Genomic DNA, 15,283 nt, shown 5'->3' with positions numbered 1-15,283 from the left:
GTGGTTGAAGGTTGCTTTAAATAACAACTGCATAAAGAATTGCCGTAAAATATTTACCACTTTTCTTAAATTCTTAATTTGTTATTTATATGCGATAATCCATAAGAGTGTGGTTGAATCTGAGATTCAAAAAAGAACATTGTAGCCAGAATTAGAGAAAGAGTGTAATGGAAGTTATGCACCATAAATAAATTAGAACTTAGACATCATTCTAAATGCAATCATGGCATAATGTAGGGTGCGGCAACATAAATCCTATTTTCAAAAAAAAGAAGTTTTGTTGCTGCAACCTTTATTTAGAGGTGTGAAAAATCGTAAATCTGATCACCTATGATAACTGATTTCCATGTATCAGCAGTCTCTCCTGACTTTTTCTTGGGGCAGCTTCATAGTATTTTGGTAGAATTGAGTGGATTGAATTGGTAGAATGGATTGTTATTTATGACTTGTTTGGAAGGTTTAATGTATTCACAGACTCAAATTTCAATAGTGAATCGAAGAATAATTTTACAGGGTATTTAATTGGCCTACACACAATAGGAAATAGATTGTACATTTGCCAATTCTGTTTTAAACCTATAGTAATAGGTTCCATCAGCTTATAAAGATATTTTCTGTATTGAAATTATTGGTTAAATAATATACTTGTTAACAGACCAATGCTTTTATGCTTTTTTGGCGTATACTGATGGATTACATGAGCAATATCTCCACAAAACCACCTGGTAGTTTATATTGAATTTATTTATCCATCTGTGTGTATCTATTCATGCAACGTTGCAGGGTAATTGCTCATCAATAAAGCGCGCATTTATCTTATATAAAAATATTCAGATTGTTGAAACAATGACGATGCGGGTTATGTAATAAAAATTGAATAAATCCAAATATTTAGATACCCATGTCCACAATAATTTTAAGAAGAGTCTCTCAAAAATTAATCAGTCTGGAAGCATGCCACTCTAATTGCATTCTACAAGGTGTGATCAAAAGAAGACCGAACTGATTTTATTCGGCGCAAACCATTCAACGGATCAAAATGAGACATTGCGCCATCTAGCAACACAGCTGATAGCTAAAACGAGAGGTGGTGCATTTGTTTACATCCAATTGTTGCACAGCAGCAGCTAAAAGTGTCTTGACCTGTTCGTCGCCGCGCTCAACGGCAGCAATGAAGGAGCTAGAGGAACAGCGAGTGTGAGTGAAATTTTGTTTCAAACTTGGCAAAAGTGCTACAGAGACATTGGGAATGATTCAGCAAGCCTTTGTTAATGAAGCTATGGGTCGAAGCCAGTGTTTTGAGTGGTACAGTCATTTTTAGTCGGGCAGAACCTCAACAGATGAAGATTCGCGAACACTCTTTGCCCTACTCTCTATCCTTTTGGTTATGATCCTGAGAACAACTTTAACTGCATGGGATATCAAACTTATTGTCTTGTAGTCCTCACAAGATGTAACCTTTACCTTTTTCGGAATAAGAACTAAAATTTATTTCACAAAGTCTTCCGGCCAGATTTCTTCCTCATAGATACTACGAATAAGCCCATTTAGCGTCTTCCTCCCTCATTTTCCTAAACATTTCAGTAGTTCTGAAGGAATGTCATCCACTTCTACAGGCTTATTTAGTTTCATCTCGCTGAATGCCCTTTCTATCTCATTGTTGAGTATCCCTGGACCTAAGATCTACCTCTACATCATGTTCCTTTTCTGTGCCTAAGTTTGTTTGTCTATATATATATATAGTATGTATATATATATATATATATATATATATATATATTCTCCCAAAGGATATATATATTATCCAAAGATATCTTATATATATATATATATATATATATATATATATATATATATATATATATATATATATATATATATATATATTCTCCCAAAGGATATATATATTATCCAAAGATATCTTATATATATATATATATATATATATATATATATATATATATTCTCCCAAAGGATATATATATTATCCAAAGATATCTTATATATATATATATATATATATATATATATATATATATATATATATATATATATATATATAGAAGAAGAAAAGTATAATAAAGAACTTAGACCAACAAAGTTAGACATAGAAAAGGAACATGATGTAGAGGAACATATCTTAATTCCAGGCATGCTCGACAATGAGATAGACAAAACTAGTATTTTCTTTAATTCATTCATTAGTATGCCTGTCATCAACTCACACCCATTTTACACCCAACCCACTCCCCACCTTACGTTGGTTTTTTTTCTCTCCTTGCTGCTCTGCCCTCCTCTTTGAAATAAATTCCAAAATAGGTGAGCTTCCAATTTTTGTCCCTGAATGTTCATTTTAATCATCTTATTTCTACAGATTCTTGTTACTGTCATTTCCTGAAGATTAATTGTCACCATAAAATAGCACTGATCCTGTGCTGTGATAATAAATAATTGTTTCCTATTGGTAGGATGGCTAACTAATATTTGAATAGCCACCCACATGATTGATGGGTTCCCTACTTACTTCATCAGCCCTCCCATAATGTGTGCACAACTTACTATACCTAAATATTGAAAAGATTGGGCTATATTGGCCATCGCTGGCTTCATCCCTTCCACCTTTTCCCTCCATGTGACTTTGTTTACTTTATTCTTCTTTGCATTTCAGGAAATGTATGGGTAGCAGATAAGATGTGAATCCCTTTAGTATACTCCTACCTTCATTTATGTGTGTGCCCAGTTTACTTGATTAAATGCTTAATAAAAGTATAAGGTGCATTAAAATACATCCTCACTCCTGATCATATGCTCGTGTTTACTTGATACCTCATTACTGACATGGTGTCACACATACTCTTCCAAGTTCCTGATTCAAACTGTTCATAGCCTTTATACTCATTTGCTCTCTTCTTTAGTCAACGGTTGATGACCCCAGCTAATCTCTCACTTAAAGTAATATGTTAATAGATAGTTTTGAAATGAGTGAATGCTTTGGTGTGTGAAATCAAACTTCATTGTTCAATAGTCTTTTTGTACGTCTGCCACTTTTTTGGGATATTATCCAAATCAATTTGTCTACTAGCCAAACCTGCCTCATAAATGCTATGACTGAGACCATAAAAACTATTTTAAGCTGCAAGTAAAATCAGACTTATTGCGATGAATACAAAACATATATTTATAGCCTTTTCCCTTTTTGGAATAGGGACTAACGCTGATTTAACAAATTCTTCTGGCCAAATTCATCCTTCGTAAATGCCAATAAATAGTTTTAAAAAAATCTTCTCCCAGCACTATTTAAATTTTTAAAAGCAACACAGGAATGTTTTCAACCCCCATGGCCTTTTTTTGTTAAAATTTCCTCCATGTTCTTTTCATCCATTTAATCAGTTAAGCCTTGAAATAAATTATTCTATGTACACCATTTTTTATCATGATGTCGCTTGTTTAATTTCCTTATAAAAGTTCTCTATTCCTTTCAACTATCTGATATTTTGTGGCTCAACTCATATATTCTTGACTTAGCTTTGATTGTTTGCTACAATATTCCTTTCTTACTTCCTAACATTTTTCCACATTTCTATATTTCTAATCATTCAGTCCATAATCCTTTGTCTTTCTTGTCCTTTTCCCATACCCATGTCCATTCCCATGCAGGAGGCAGAAGATATATTCCCATTTTGATAGATCCCCAATTCTTCTTGATAGTTCCCAGCTTCTTTCCTTCAGTTACAATTTTTTCTGCTGCCTGAATATCCTCCCTCATTGTACTAATTCAATTAGATGCAAAATACTACTCTATTGCTAAATTGTGATCAGATCCACTCATAGGAACAATTGTAAATGTATTTTGCTGTTTCTCAAAAACAAATTGACAATCTAACCAATCCATTTCTGAGTAGCCTCCTATGTAAACCTATGCCATTTGTGGTATCAAACCAAGTTTTGGTTTTTATTAATATCTGACTTATCAATTGATTTCTTTAAGTGGTCATTTCTTGGTTCAAATTAGTAGTTCATCTGGTACTCTGGAATGATTCCTGGACGTATCTCATTTTGCAGCAGATAAACAACTTTAATATTTTTCCGGAGTAATTGGCCTACTGCGCTTACCCAAGGGCACTACGCTTGCCCAATGGCTTGCCCAATGGCCTCGCTGCATAATCCCCCCCCCCCCCCCCCCCCCCCCGTCTTTGCAGGGAACGAAAGCCAGAACCCCTCCCATCCCAACTCCACTATTCCATTCCTATCACACGGTGTGTGAGGCCCACCGGCCAATCTCATGAGTCATGGAATTAAACTGGTATTCGCGGTCAACAGCTCCCTCTCGCTTTAGGTAACACTCCAGCTGACCCATTTGACATCACCCCGCGAGTTAAATGAGGAGACCTCTGCATTAGATCTTGTGTAGTGTGGTATACAGGATTAGCAGCCGTGACCTCTTTTCAATTTACTGCTAACGGCTTCAGAAAGTTTGTCTTGAGCAATACTTGTTCATCCCCCACCCCCTTGTAATACGTTTCTTCGTCATCGTAATACGTCATTTTTTCATTTGTGAGGACACTCCTTCATAACTCGCCCTCACTCGGCGACGACTCTTCGCAGCGATCGGAGGTAAGAAGCTCCATCCATGCATGAAGCCCAAACTTAGAAGATTGCTCATTAAAGCAATCAAGTAATAAGCATACAATAGTTCTCAACGTACGTTTTTTGAATAAATTAACAATGTTTGCTCGAATTTCGCGTTGATGGCACGCAGTTCTTTTGAAACAGTTAACTTCGATTATGTGCATCTGCATAGGGAGTGATAAGAATATTTGATTCTTACCACGCGCGTGAGGGTTAATTAATCGCTGGAAAAATGCAGATTCTGTTTTTCATATAATGACGAACTTCCATTGCATCGTGCCTGTATGTATCGAAATTATAATTTCAATTGCCATAAAAATCAAATGAATGACTTAAAATTGAAAAGAATACTTTTCAAACATCGTTGGATTGACTTAATTGTGAGAAGCAAATAAGCATTTTCAGAAAATTGGTATAGATTCTCGAAACTCAGAAGTGTGAAACATTCACCGTTTGAAAACTAAAGGATAGGCCTTGAAAACTAAAGGCCGCCCTTCCTACGTGGCCGGTGCTGAGTCTCCTGACGCCGCCCACCCCGCAGTACCGCCTCCGGTCCCTGGACTCTCCAAGGACGCCCTACGCAGAGGTGCCGAGGCTGCCCCTATTTGGCTCGCCGGACCGTCGGGATCCCGCGACCAGCCAGAAGCCGGACAGGACCCCGGCCGCCATCCAGCTGCTGTAGCTGCACCGGACTCCACACGCCCTTCAGGCCATCGACACTCGACCTTCTCCCTGGGAGAAGGTCCCCTTTACTGTAATCCTGTACTGGACGGAATAAACGCCCTTCGGGGTAATCAACGGAACAGCGGGGAGGTTTATTTTCTCCAGCAACCCCAGCCCTTGCCTGGGCAAATGCTCACTCGCTCTCGCGTTTCGGGGCGGGTCGCACAGCCAACCCCGGACGCCAGCGACGCGACAACATACGCAAATAAATGTTTATAGAGCATGTGAAGAACAAGAGATAAGAATGAAGGTCAGCGGGGAATTAATAAAATCGGTTAAGTTTGAGAATAATCAAGTTTTAGCTAGCCAATTAAGCAATGGTTTACATTTATTGTTGAACACATTTGAAAATCATTGTGATCATTATGTACTGATAAACAATTAAAAAAAACAACAATAGTTGATCTGTGAGAAAGAGGAGTGCCAAGAAGAATATCAAAACAGCAGTTCATAAACTAGAGCATGTGGAACAGTTAGCCTGCAACAGAAGTGTTTTGAACTAGAATTATCAAAGAAGTGCAGACAAAAGAAGAAAAATTGCAAAAGCCAAAGAAGCATTCACAAGGAGGAGGGAGTAGATGACAGGACGTTGAGTAAGGCTGGTAAGAAAAGGCTCGTTAAGACTTTGATATGGGGAGTAGTCATTTAATGTGCAGAAATGTGGTCAATGAAGCAGGAGGATAGACGTAGATTGGAGGCATTTGAAATGTGGTCGTGGAGAAGGATGGAGGTGGAGAGGAGGGAACCAAAAGGAAAACAAATGAGTGGATTATTAACAAGTGGGTGGAGGTTTGGTGGGGAGGAGAGGGCATTGCAGGGATAAATCACAAGGAGGCAGGAAAAATGGATGAAGGGCGTATTGACCATCAGCAGGATGTTGAAGACGGTGATATGCAGAGGGGAGAAGTTAAGGCAAGTGAGGAAGGGGCAGGAATAGGGGCTTGTTTTAGTGTTTAATGTCAGCTTGTGCTTTACTTAAAAATGTTACCATTTTCAGTCCTGTCTCCACCCAAAACCTACCTTAAATTGTAGACTCCCAAATTATAACCTGCTCTGTGAAGAGTAACTCACTGCTAAATTTAGGCTACTTTGTAAGAGGTAGTGGAAATACAGCCTATTTCAAATTGCTGAAGCTATTTGATGACATTGATAAAAATAATTGAAGCATGAACTTTTGTGTGACATAATATGATAGTTACACCACCACGGTTTTGTCGGCATAGTTTCAGGCACCTAATTATGGCATAAACAGCACATCAGCACTAGTTATTCAGTTAATAAAGAGTAGGCTCAATTTTCCCTCACTCCTTGGCATTCAGTTGTAGTGAATGATCTGAGGTGCCCATTCACCAATCTCCTTTGTTGAGCAATAGTTGCCGTAATATAACACTACAGGTTGTCATGATTGTGATACCAATATTTGTCTCAGGCTTAACACAGTTATTTATTAACATGATTAAGCATACAAAAAAGTCCTCTATATAAAATGAGTGCTTTTCAGGAGAATACTCATGAAGTCTTCATCAGCACTGAAAAATTTCAATTTCCAAGAGACCAAAATCCAACAAAAACTGTGGTACGTCTAAAAGATAGTGCTCTGTTTTAAAATTGAAAACACAGCCAACCAGTACATACATGAAAAACACTTCCATGACTTTGGTTAATTGCTCTGTGACTATAAATTATTCTGGTAAAAATAATATCAGTAATTAGTTCAGGTTTAAATATGCGGCTCAGTCAGCGATCAGGCTCTGATCGCTGACTGACCAAAAATGATTTCCGAAGAAATATGACTTAAATTCTCTGGGAATTGATTAAAATATGTACAAAGTAATACTTAAAAAATAAAAATTCAACTTGGCGTTTGAATTTTAAAAATTAGTGCCATAGTGACATTATAAATCTGAATACAACAAAGTCGGACAACGAATATCACCCTCATCTCCTCTCCTGCATGAAACTTAACTTTTGATGAAAGCACTGGAAACAAAAAAATTCACAAGGCTTGGTGCCAGTCAGTTTTAACCTTATTCAACATTCTCCTGTCGAGATATGCACAACTGCACTCAGAATAAATAAACACTGTGAATGGGGGCAAGGGAGGGGGGATGAATTTGATTGACCCTGCCCCCACACTCTGCACATCTCTTCGCTGGACTCTCCGAGAGCAAGGATGGACCTTGCGCATTCGCAACTGAAGGCGTCCACTTCTAATTGAGGAGGGAGAGCAGAGCGTCCCGAGGAGCACATGGACTGACGGAGGGATATGTTGAACATAATGATGACAATTGCAAAGATAAAATAAATGCATTCAAACAAAACACTGTACAATATTTTTCAGTTTTGGCAGAGAAGAAGACACTTGGATCGACCAGAGTTTAATCACTGGATTGAATGAATTACTTATCTGATGATTTTCATTACATGGTACAATTAAGTTTGAATCTTTCTTTGAACCTCTGGCAGGGATGCAACTGGTGAATTCAGGTCATGCAGCCAGTGCTTTGCTCTTTATTCCCACAATATCCTCCACTAAATGTGGAGTGATTTCGGCAAAAAGGGAACGTGAGTCACATGCATCTGCACGACTGGTTCCGTGAGGCATGGGATAGCACTTTATTACATGAACATTCTGACTGGAAGAATTTGAGCAAATATTAATTCTGTATCATAAAATAAGTTATGATATTGCAGAAAAAATTCTTAAGGGGAGCCAAGGGAACCCTCCCTGTAATAACTAGCACACACGGCAAACCAATTAGCTGCACCGATTCAATTTGTTGAGTCTTAATCTCAGGCTTGCTTCCATGACAATTGAAGGATCAACCAGGCATCAGAAGGGAAAAACAAATGGTAGACCAAGCATGTATAGCACCACAGGAGAGGGGGGGACACCCAGCACCCCGCCCACCCCACAACAATCACAACTTCATCTCCCATACAACAACATGCGCATCGTTTGTGTTGGCATCGCCATGGCGAGGCGGCAGCCCACCGCCCTTTTCACTCCTCGGCCGCCTCCAGTCAATATACCCCCGGCCACCCATCAGCGTGATTATCGTCCTGGGTGCCTCCGACACTTTAACGCCACCCCCCCCATTGACCCTCGGCTGGTGCACAAGGTGGTGGTGGTTCCCACTCCCCTCGGTCCCCACACTCCCCTCTTCCCCGGACACCACCTTCTGATCATGCACCGCGGCTAGCTCAAGGGCCATTGGTGGTGCTGCCACCACTATTGGCACACTCTCCTCTGAACCTGATGAGGTGTATGCCGATGAGGACCTTGAGTCTACCGACCAGTCCGAGAGGTCAAGCGAACGTGGTCGGCACACCTTCATCTGCACCCTGCGGTCCAACGTGCTCACTTTGGCCGGGATTGCAGCCAGCTCTGGGTCTGACCGGCGCAGCTTCTCATAGGTAGATACCATTCCAGCAGAACTGTGGCACCTGGCCACTCCAGTGCCAGCCGAGGAGCAGCTGGCCACCCCCTTACCGGCACCCGCCTTGCCCTCGCCATCATAGTCCTTCACGTTCATCAGCTCCCCATAGAGGCCATACACGTCGTAGTCCTGGGAACCACCCGAGGACCACGCTGACCCCCCGAGGCCACGGGGAAGGGTCTTCGAGGCCCTCCTGAGCCCCATGGGAGCCTCCCCACCCCTCGGGGACGATCTTCTCCGGATCACAGCCACTGGGCTTCCCTTGGTGCGGGGGCTCAGGATGCTGCCATTGGTGCTGCTGGCAGGGGAGGAGGCATCAACCAATGGCTGCCTCTCGGCCAGGACGACACCCTTCTGGCACTCGACCCCCCTCTCCTCCTCCACAATGTGTGGTAGGCCGAGGAGGAAGGGCCCTGGGCCCTGTGAGGGCTGTGGAATGAGCGGCAGGAGGAAGGTGATGGGCCCGCAGTGGGCATGGTGGGAGATGTTGACCCGCCCTGATATGATGGGCACGCCCTCCAGCCGTGGCAGTGGGATAGTGAGGGCAACTCCCACATTGGTGCCCACCCAGAGAAGGCCCCGCGATGCCAAGAGGGCCGTCACATGCACGGCCGAAGGGGCAACAGGCCCCAAAGCACCCCCACCAAGCGAGACCACACGTGCTGCATTGGCCCCCACACTGATGTCTTGCAGGTGCTTGAAGGTCTCCGTGTGGTAGAGGCAAATGGTGGACGAGTTGCGGAAGGAGAGCCACAGGCCCACGCCCGAGTGTGCCATCAGAGCCACATCGCCCAGGTGCTCATGCTGTACTCGGAAGTTCTTCTGCCAAAACGAAATTAAGACAGCGTCAATCGGGAGAGAATTAGCACCTCCCTCCCGCGAACCCAATGGCCACCAAAAACAGACTCCCCAAACACCACCTTCACACTTCAAATTGGCCGCATGACAAATCACACATTTGGAAGGCTTAGAAAAATCAAATCACATTTCATTAGAATAAATGAATGCATATGATGAGACGAATTATTAAGGGATAAGTAACTTCCAATTAAGAGGAACAGCAATGCCAAGTCCTGAGCCCTCAACATTACGTACGAAGCATTATACACCATTTATAGCTTGGCCAATCCTTAACTCTTTGTTCAAGCAAGTTTTTTCAGCCATCTCCAACTATATCACCATTCATTTCAACAAAACCATGCATTTGATAGTTTCTCCTGTATTCAGCTCTTGTCGGGTGAAAACAATTTAATATGTGATTCTCTTGGTATTTTAGAAAAGGAATTTATCCAACTTTCTTTTGAAAAGTTTCAAGACGGCAAAATGTGGTTCCAGAGGTAAACTAGGGCAATTGCAGCTTAATCTGAAGAAATTTCTGCACAGGATTTTTAGAGTGAAAGGCTAACTTTCTCCGATTACATACTACCTTGATCAAAAATTTCCCGGAATTTATTCAGAAAATTAAAAATACAAGTTTATTCATCTAAATCTATATTGTCCCCTTCAAAGTAATCCCCATCGACTGCAACACACTTATGCCAGCGCTTGATCCAATCCTTGAAACATTTTTTATATTCGGTTTTCGGTATGTCCATCAGTGCTTCCTGCGATTTTTCCATTACTTCCTCTCGGCTGCTAAAACGCGTTCCCCGTAATGGTTTTTTTAACTCGATTGAACAGAAAGAAGTCACAGGGAGCCAAATCAGGTGAATTCGGTGGCTGTTGGATGGTATTTGTTGCATTTTTCGTCAAAAAATTACGAATAATGATAGCACTGTGCGACGGTGCGTTATCATGGTGCAAAATCCACGAGTTTTCTGCCCACATTTCTGGTCTCTTTCGGCGAATTGCTTCACGCAAACGTCTCATAACGCCCAAATAATACTCTTTGTTTACTGTCTGGCCTTCTGGCAAAAATTCATGATGCACTACACCGTTGTAATCCATGAAAACCGTCAGCATTGCCTTCTTTTTTGACTGAAAACGACGTGGTTTTTTTGGTCTCGGCTCATTTGGTGAACGCCATTCACTTGCCTGGTGTCTGGATTGCGTGTCGTACTCATAAACCCACGTCTCGTCTCCAGTAATGATCCTTTTGATGAATGTGGGATCGGATTCAGCCTCGCAAATCATGTCTTTTGCGACGTCAACACGGTCTCTTTTTTGCATGAAATTGAGGTCTTTTGGCACCAACTTTGCTGCTACACGACGGAAACCCAAATCATTAACCACAATGTCTTGGGCGGATCCATAGGCAATGTTCAAGTCCTCCGCTATTTCTCTGATGGTTAATTTGCGGTTATTGACCAACATTTCTTTTACTTTATCAATTTTTTCACCGACTTTCGATGTCGATGGTCTGCCACTGCGTTCATCATCTTCGATTGACTCACGACCACTTCTGAACCGCTCGTGCCACTGGTAAACGACCGTTTTTTTTAGAGAATCGTTGCCGAAACACTTTTCCAACATTTCCAACGTCCGTGCGCCACTAAATCCGTTTTTTACGCAAAATTTAATACAAGTTCGTTGTTGCAAATTTAAATCCATTTCTGAAATTGTAAAAAATCGCCAACACACACAGAGATAGATGTACTCTTGGCTACGTAACTTTTGCAAATGTCAAGTTATGACACTAAGATTTAAAGGGAATATCAACAACAGATGTACCAATTTAACAAAAAAACAGAACTCAAATCGGAACGATGGGAGCGCCACACGGTGGTTATTCCGGGAACTTTTTGATCAAGGTAGTATTTCTCTTAGTTTATAGCTTAAACTTCTGTGCTTCATCAAGTATCAGGAATACTGCAACACATTACAAGATAATATGCATGGTTGGCCCTCCCCGGACTACAACCTTGATGTGGTGGAAGGGCTTGTGCGTTCCGATGACCCCTACAGCTGTGCTGGCGGGAGTAATAATAATTGCTCATGGTAGGGTCACCCATGCCAGATGGGTCAAAGGTTAGGAGCCAGACAAAAGGTAGTCAGCAAAGCATCTGTTCCTCAGTGAGGCAGCTGCAAAGGCATCTGACCCCAGTGGGGCGGCCAGTAAGTGATGGTGTCACGTTAAAAACACTATTGAGGAAGGCAACGGGAAACCACCTCAATTATCATTCCCAAGATAAACATGATGGACAATACAGAGATTTTGAGTCCTGGCAACTAAGGGGCTCGGTCCAATCAGCCGTGTGTCGTGCCCGGCAGTGGGGGAGGCAAGGCTTCCGCAGTCGTCATCCCAGGAAACCCTTGCTAGGGAAAACCAATAGCAGCAGGACATTAGACGCAGGAGAAGAAGACCAAATTAGTTAGAATAGGAATGTGGAATGTTAAGATGATGATGAGGACAGGGAAATTGGAGAATGTTAAGCGAGAGATAGAAAGGGGAAAAATAGATATTTCAGGTCTATGCGAGGTGAGATGGAAGGAAAGCGGGGATTACTGAAGTGATAACTATAGAATTATATACAGCGGCGGGGACGAGAGCCAACGAGGGGTTGCCATAGTATTAAATGAAAAGGTAGGAAGAAGCGTAGTCAGCATAGAACAGGTAACGGATAGATTTCTAGTAGAGATAAAAGCAGAACCGAGGAACTTTGTTATTATTCGGGTATACATGCCACCGAGCAACCGTACGGAGGAAGGGGTCGATAGGATATACGATCAATTAGATGACATAATCGCATGTGTTCTTGCAGGGAAACATTTGATAGTGATGGGGGATTGGAATGCGACGGTAAGCGAAGGAAGAGATGGTGATGAGGTTGGGGACTACCGTTTTGACAAGAGGAATGACCGCGGGGAGAAAGCAGTTGAGTTCTGCAGGAGACAGGGGTTAGTCATCACCAACACTTGGTTTAGACACCACAAAAGACGCAGGTATACATGGAAAATGCCAGGTGACTCAGAAAGGTATCAGCTAGATTATATCCTGGTTAGACACAGGTTTAGGTTCAGTGTGATAAATTCGCCCAGCTTCCCGGGAGCGGATGCGAACTCTGACCACAATTTAGTTGTTATGAAATGTGGCTTCTGTTTCAAAAAGATAAGGCAGGGGCGGCGAGTTAGAAAATGGAATGTAGAAGCATTAAATGGTTTGAAAAGGAAGGATTACAAACAGGCGGTAGACGAAATCATGGAGGAAAGTAAAGAGCTTTTATCGAAGAACCCATACTGACCGCTACCTGAACGCCCACTCACATCATCACCCGTCCCAGAAGGCATCACTGGTGGCAACACTCCTGCATCGCGCATACAAACTTTCGGATGCAGTATCATTGGCCAAGGAAAAGGGACATTTGATGACGGCACTGAAGATGAATGGATACAGAGAAGAATTGGTCCTCAAAAGGACCGCTAAAGTGGAAAAACGCCACCGGACACTCGACAAGGAGAAACACCAAACTGAAAAGCCAGGAACCTGTGCCATGATCCCCTACGTCTCCGGCACAAGCGAAAAGATCGAGGACCCTGAAGAAGAAAGACATTGTCACAAGATTTAACTGCGTGACAAAAATAAGCCAGATAATTCCAAGGCCCAAGGACAAGATCCCGAAAGGTCTTCTCGAAGGTGTGTACCGCGTGCCTTGCTCTTGCGGCAAATTGTATATCGGCGAGACATGCAGGTCCATGAAGACCCGCCTGCAAGAACACAAGAGGGCAACAAAGAATAAGAAATTCAGCCTATCAGCAGTCGCCGAGCATGCCTGGAGCGAACCCGGACACGACATCAAATTTGACGAAGCCGAGATAATCGCCAAGGAAAGAAGATACTATCCTCGGCTGATTAGAGAATCAATTGAAATCACCAAAACGCCGAGAAATTTCAACCGGGAAGACGGTTACCACCTGACGAACGCCTGGAAGAGAGTGTTCCAGAAACCAGCCAATCACAACGCAGCAGCGAGAGAGCGAGGGCTATATAAGCGCAGCCAAAATGATATCGGCACTTCGACCTGAAGACGCCCGGTGGAATCCAGGCGAAACTGTCGTCAAGCATGACTACCAACGTGGCGGGAACCCAAAAAATGGAGACATCCACGAATCCTGAACGCCACGGAAAGCTACGATCCAACAAGAAAAAGTCTTGAAAGAAATGCTGGCAGCATCATATCCCAGAAATGTAACATGAAATAATGCCTACTGGGGAAAATTGTACTGCTCAATCAATGGCCGTCACAATGATACCATATATCAGTGACCATTGTGCAAGGGTAGTTAGAAAATTTCTTGGAATCGTCACCATAGGTCATCACTATCGCCATGAGTTTCCTACGTAGTTATAGGTGATCCTTAGTGAGTAAACATGTAATGCATCAGTGCTCTGGGAAGAGATCTGTGGTGCAAATGCCTCTCTGATGTCACTCCTGTCTAGTGATGTATGAAGATGGAACAATTTGAGAATCGAGCAGTGATGAAATGCTTCGTAAATGAAAGGTACGAAAGCCAAGGAAATTAAAGCAGACTTTGTGAGCATTCAGAGGGACTCTGCTCCTTCATATTCAAGTGTTGCTGAGTGGGCAAAGGAGTGAAGTTTGGTCAGGACAGCTTGGAAGATGATCTGGGGAGTGGTCGGCCAATACGTGCCACTACCCCAAAAATCATTGCAAAAGAGCATTAAGTGATCGTGGAGGATCGCCGACTGCGAGGAATTGCTGAAGGGATGTCATCTGAGCGGGCATATCACACTTCAACATTTTACAATTGTGCATGAGGACATTTTTTGCGAGGATGAATGCCGTGACTCTTGATGCACGATGACAAACGCAGCAGAATGGAAATTTCCAAACAATGCTTGACCCGTTTCAAGAGCAACAAATAAGATTTTCTGTGCCAGTTTGTGACCACGGATGAAACTCGGGTCCACTACTATCAAAATAAAAATTTGACACAGACTCATCACTAATAAATTCCTACCTGGATAAAGTTTCCCATGGTGTTGGTGGTGGAGGGAGGACATTTTTGACCTTTTCTGGACATATCAGGAGACTCCTATGTTCCATTTCCACCCATGGTCACTTTTTATCCAGATTAACACGTCACAAATCAGACGTTGTCACCCCTTGAGACCAGGGTTCACCTCACGAGCCCCTCCATGGCGGGCCCTTGACTTACTTGCATCTCTCCAGTGAGTGCATTGAGCACCCAGACAACTTTCCCAGAGGCAGCGTAAAGGCAGACGTTGATGGGCAGCAGGCAGGAAACAGCACAGTTGAGGGGGCCCAGGGTGATCACCTGAGGGTCACGCAAGCACCAATCATCACCACTGGGGCCACGGTGGAAGAGCAGCAGGGAGCCATTGCCAAGCGCCACAAACACCTGATCACAGTGATGCTTGATTTGGACAGCAACTGCAGGGAGGTTGGTGCTCGAAACCTCTTCCTGCTTCTCGGGTTCATGCGCATTATAAACGATCAGCCTGAAATACGTCCAATCAGATGAGAAGAGAGCCGCAGAATGAGGATGGGACACACACCCAGTCATGAATG

The 15,283-nt window shown here is 42.7% G+C and overlaps 1 protein-coding gene across 1 annotated transcript in view; it reads right to left on the bottom strand.

The window, feature by feature from the left end:
• Positions 1–7,367: 7,367 nt before the first annotated feature.
• The window catches only part of LOC139692777 (uncharacterized), a 111,583-nt gene continuing 103,667 nt past the window's right edge, over positions 7,368–15,283 (bottom strand). The window contains exons 16-17 of the mRNA XM_071591057.1: positions 14,910–15,213; positions 7,368–9,614 (exon numbers count right to left, since the gene is read on the bottom strand). Coding sequence (XP_071447158.1) covers positions 8,274–9,614; positions 14,910–15,213 — 1,645 coding nt within the window. The 3' untranslated portion in view covers positions 7,368–8,273. The remainder of the gene's footprint in view (positions 9,615–14,909; positions 15,214–15,283) is intronic.

The sequence above is a fragment of the Hetaerina americana genome, unplaced genomic scaffold, assembly GCF_022747635.1.
Source record: "Hetaerina americana unplaced genomic scaffold, ioHetAmer1.1.p SCAF_41, whole genome shotgun sequence".
NCBI classification, from domain to species: Eukaryota; Metazoa; Arthropoda; class Insecta; order Odonata; family Calopterygidae; genus Hetaerina; species Hetaerina americana.
The sequence above is the reverse complement of the archived record's forward strand: the minus strand, read 5'-3'. Positions and strand labels throughout refer to the sequence as shown.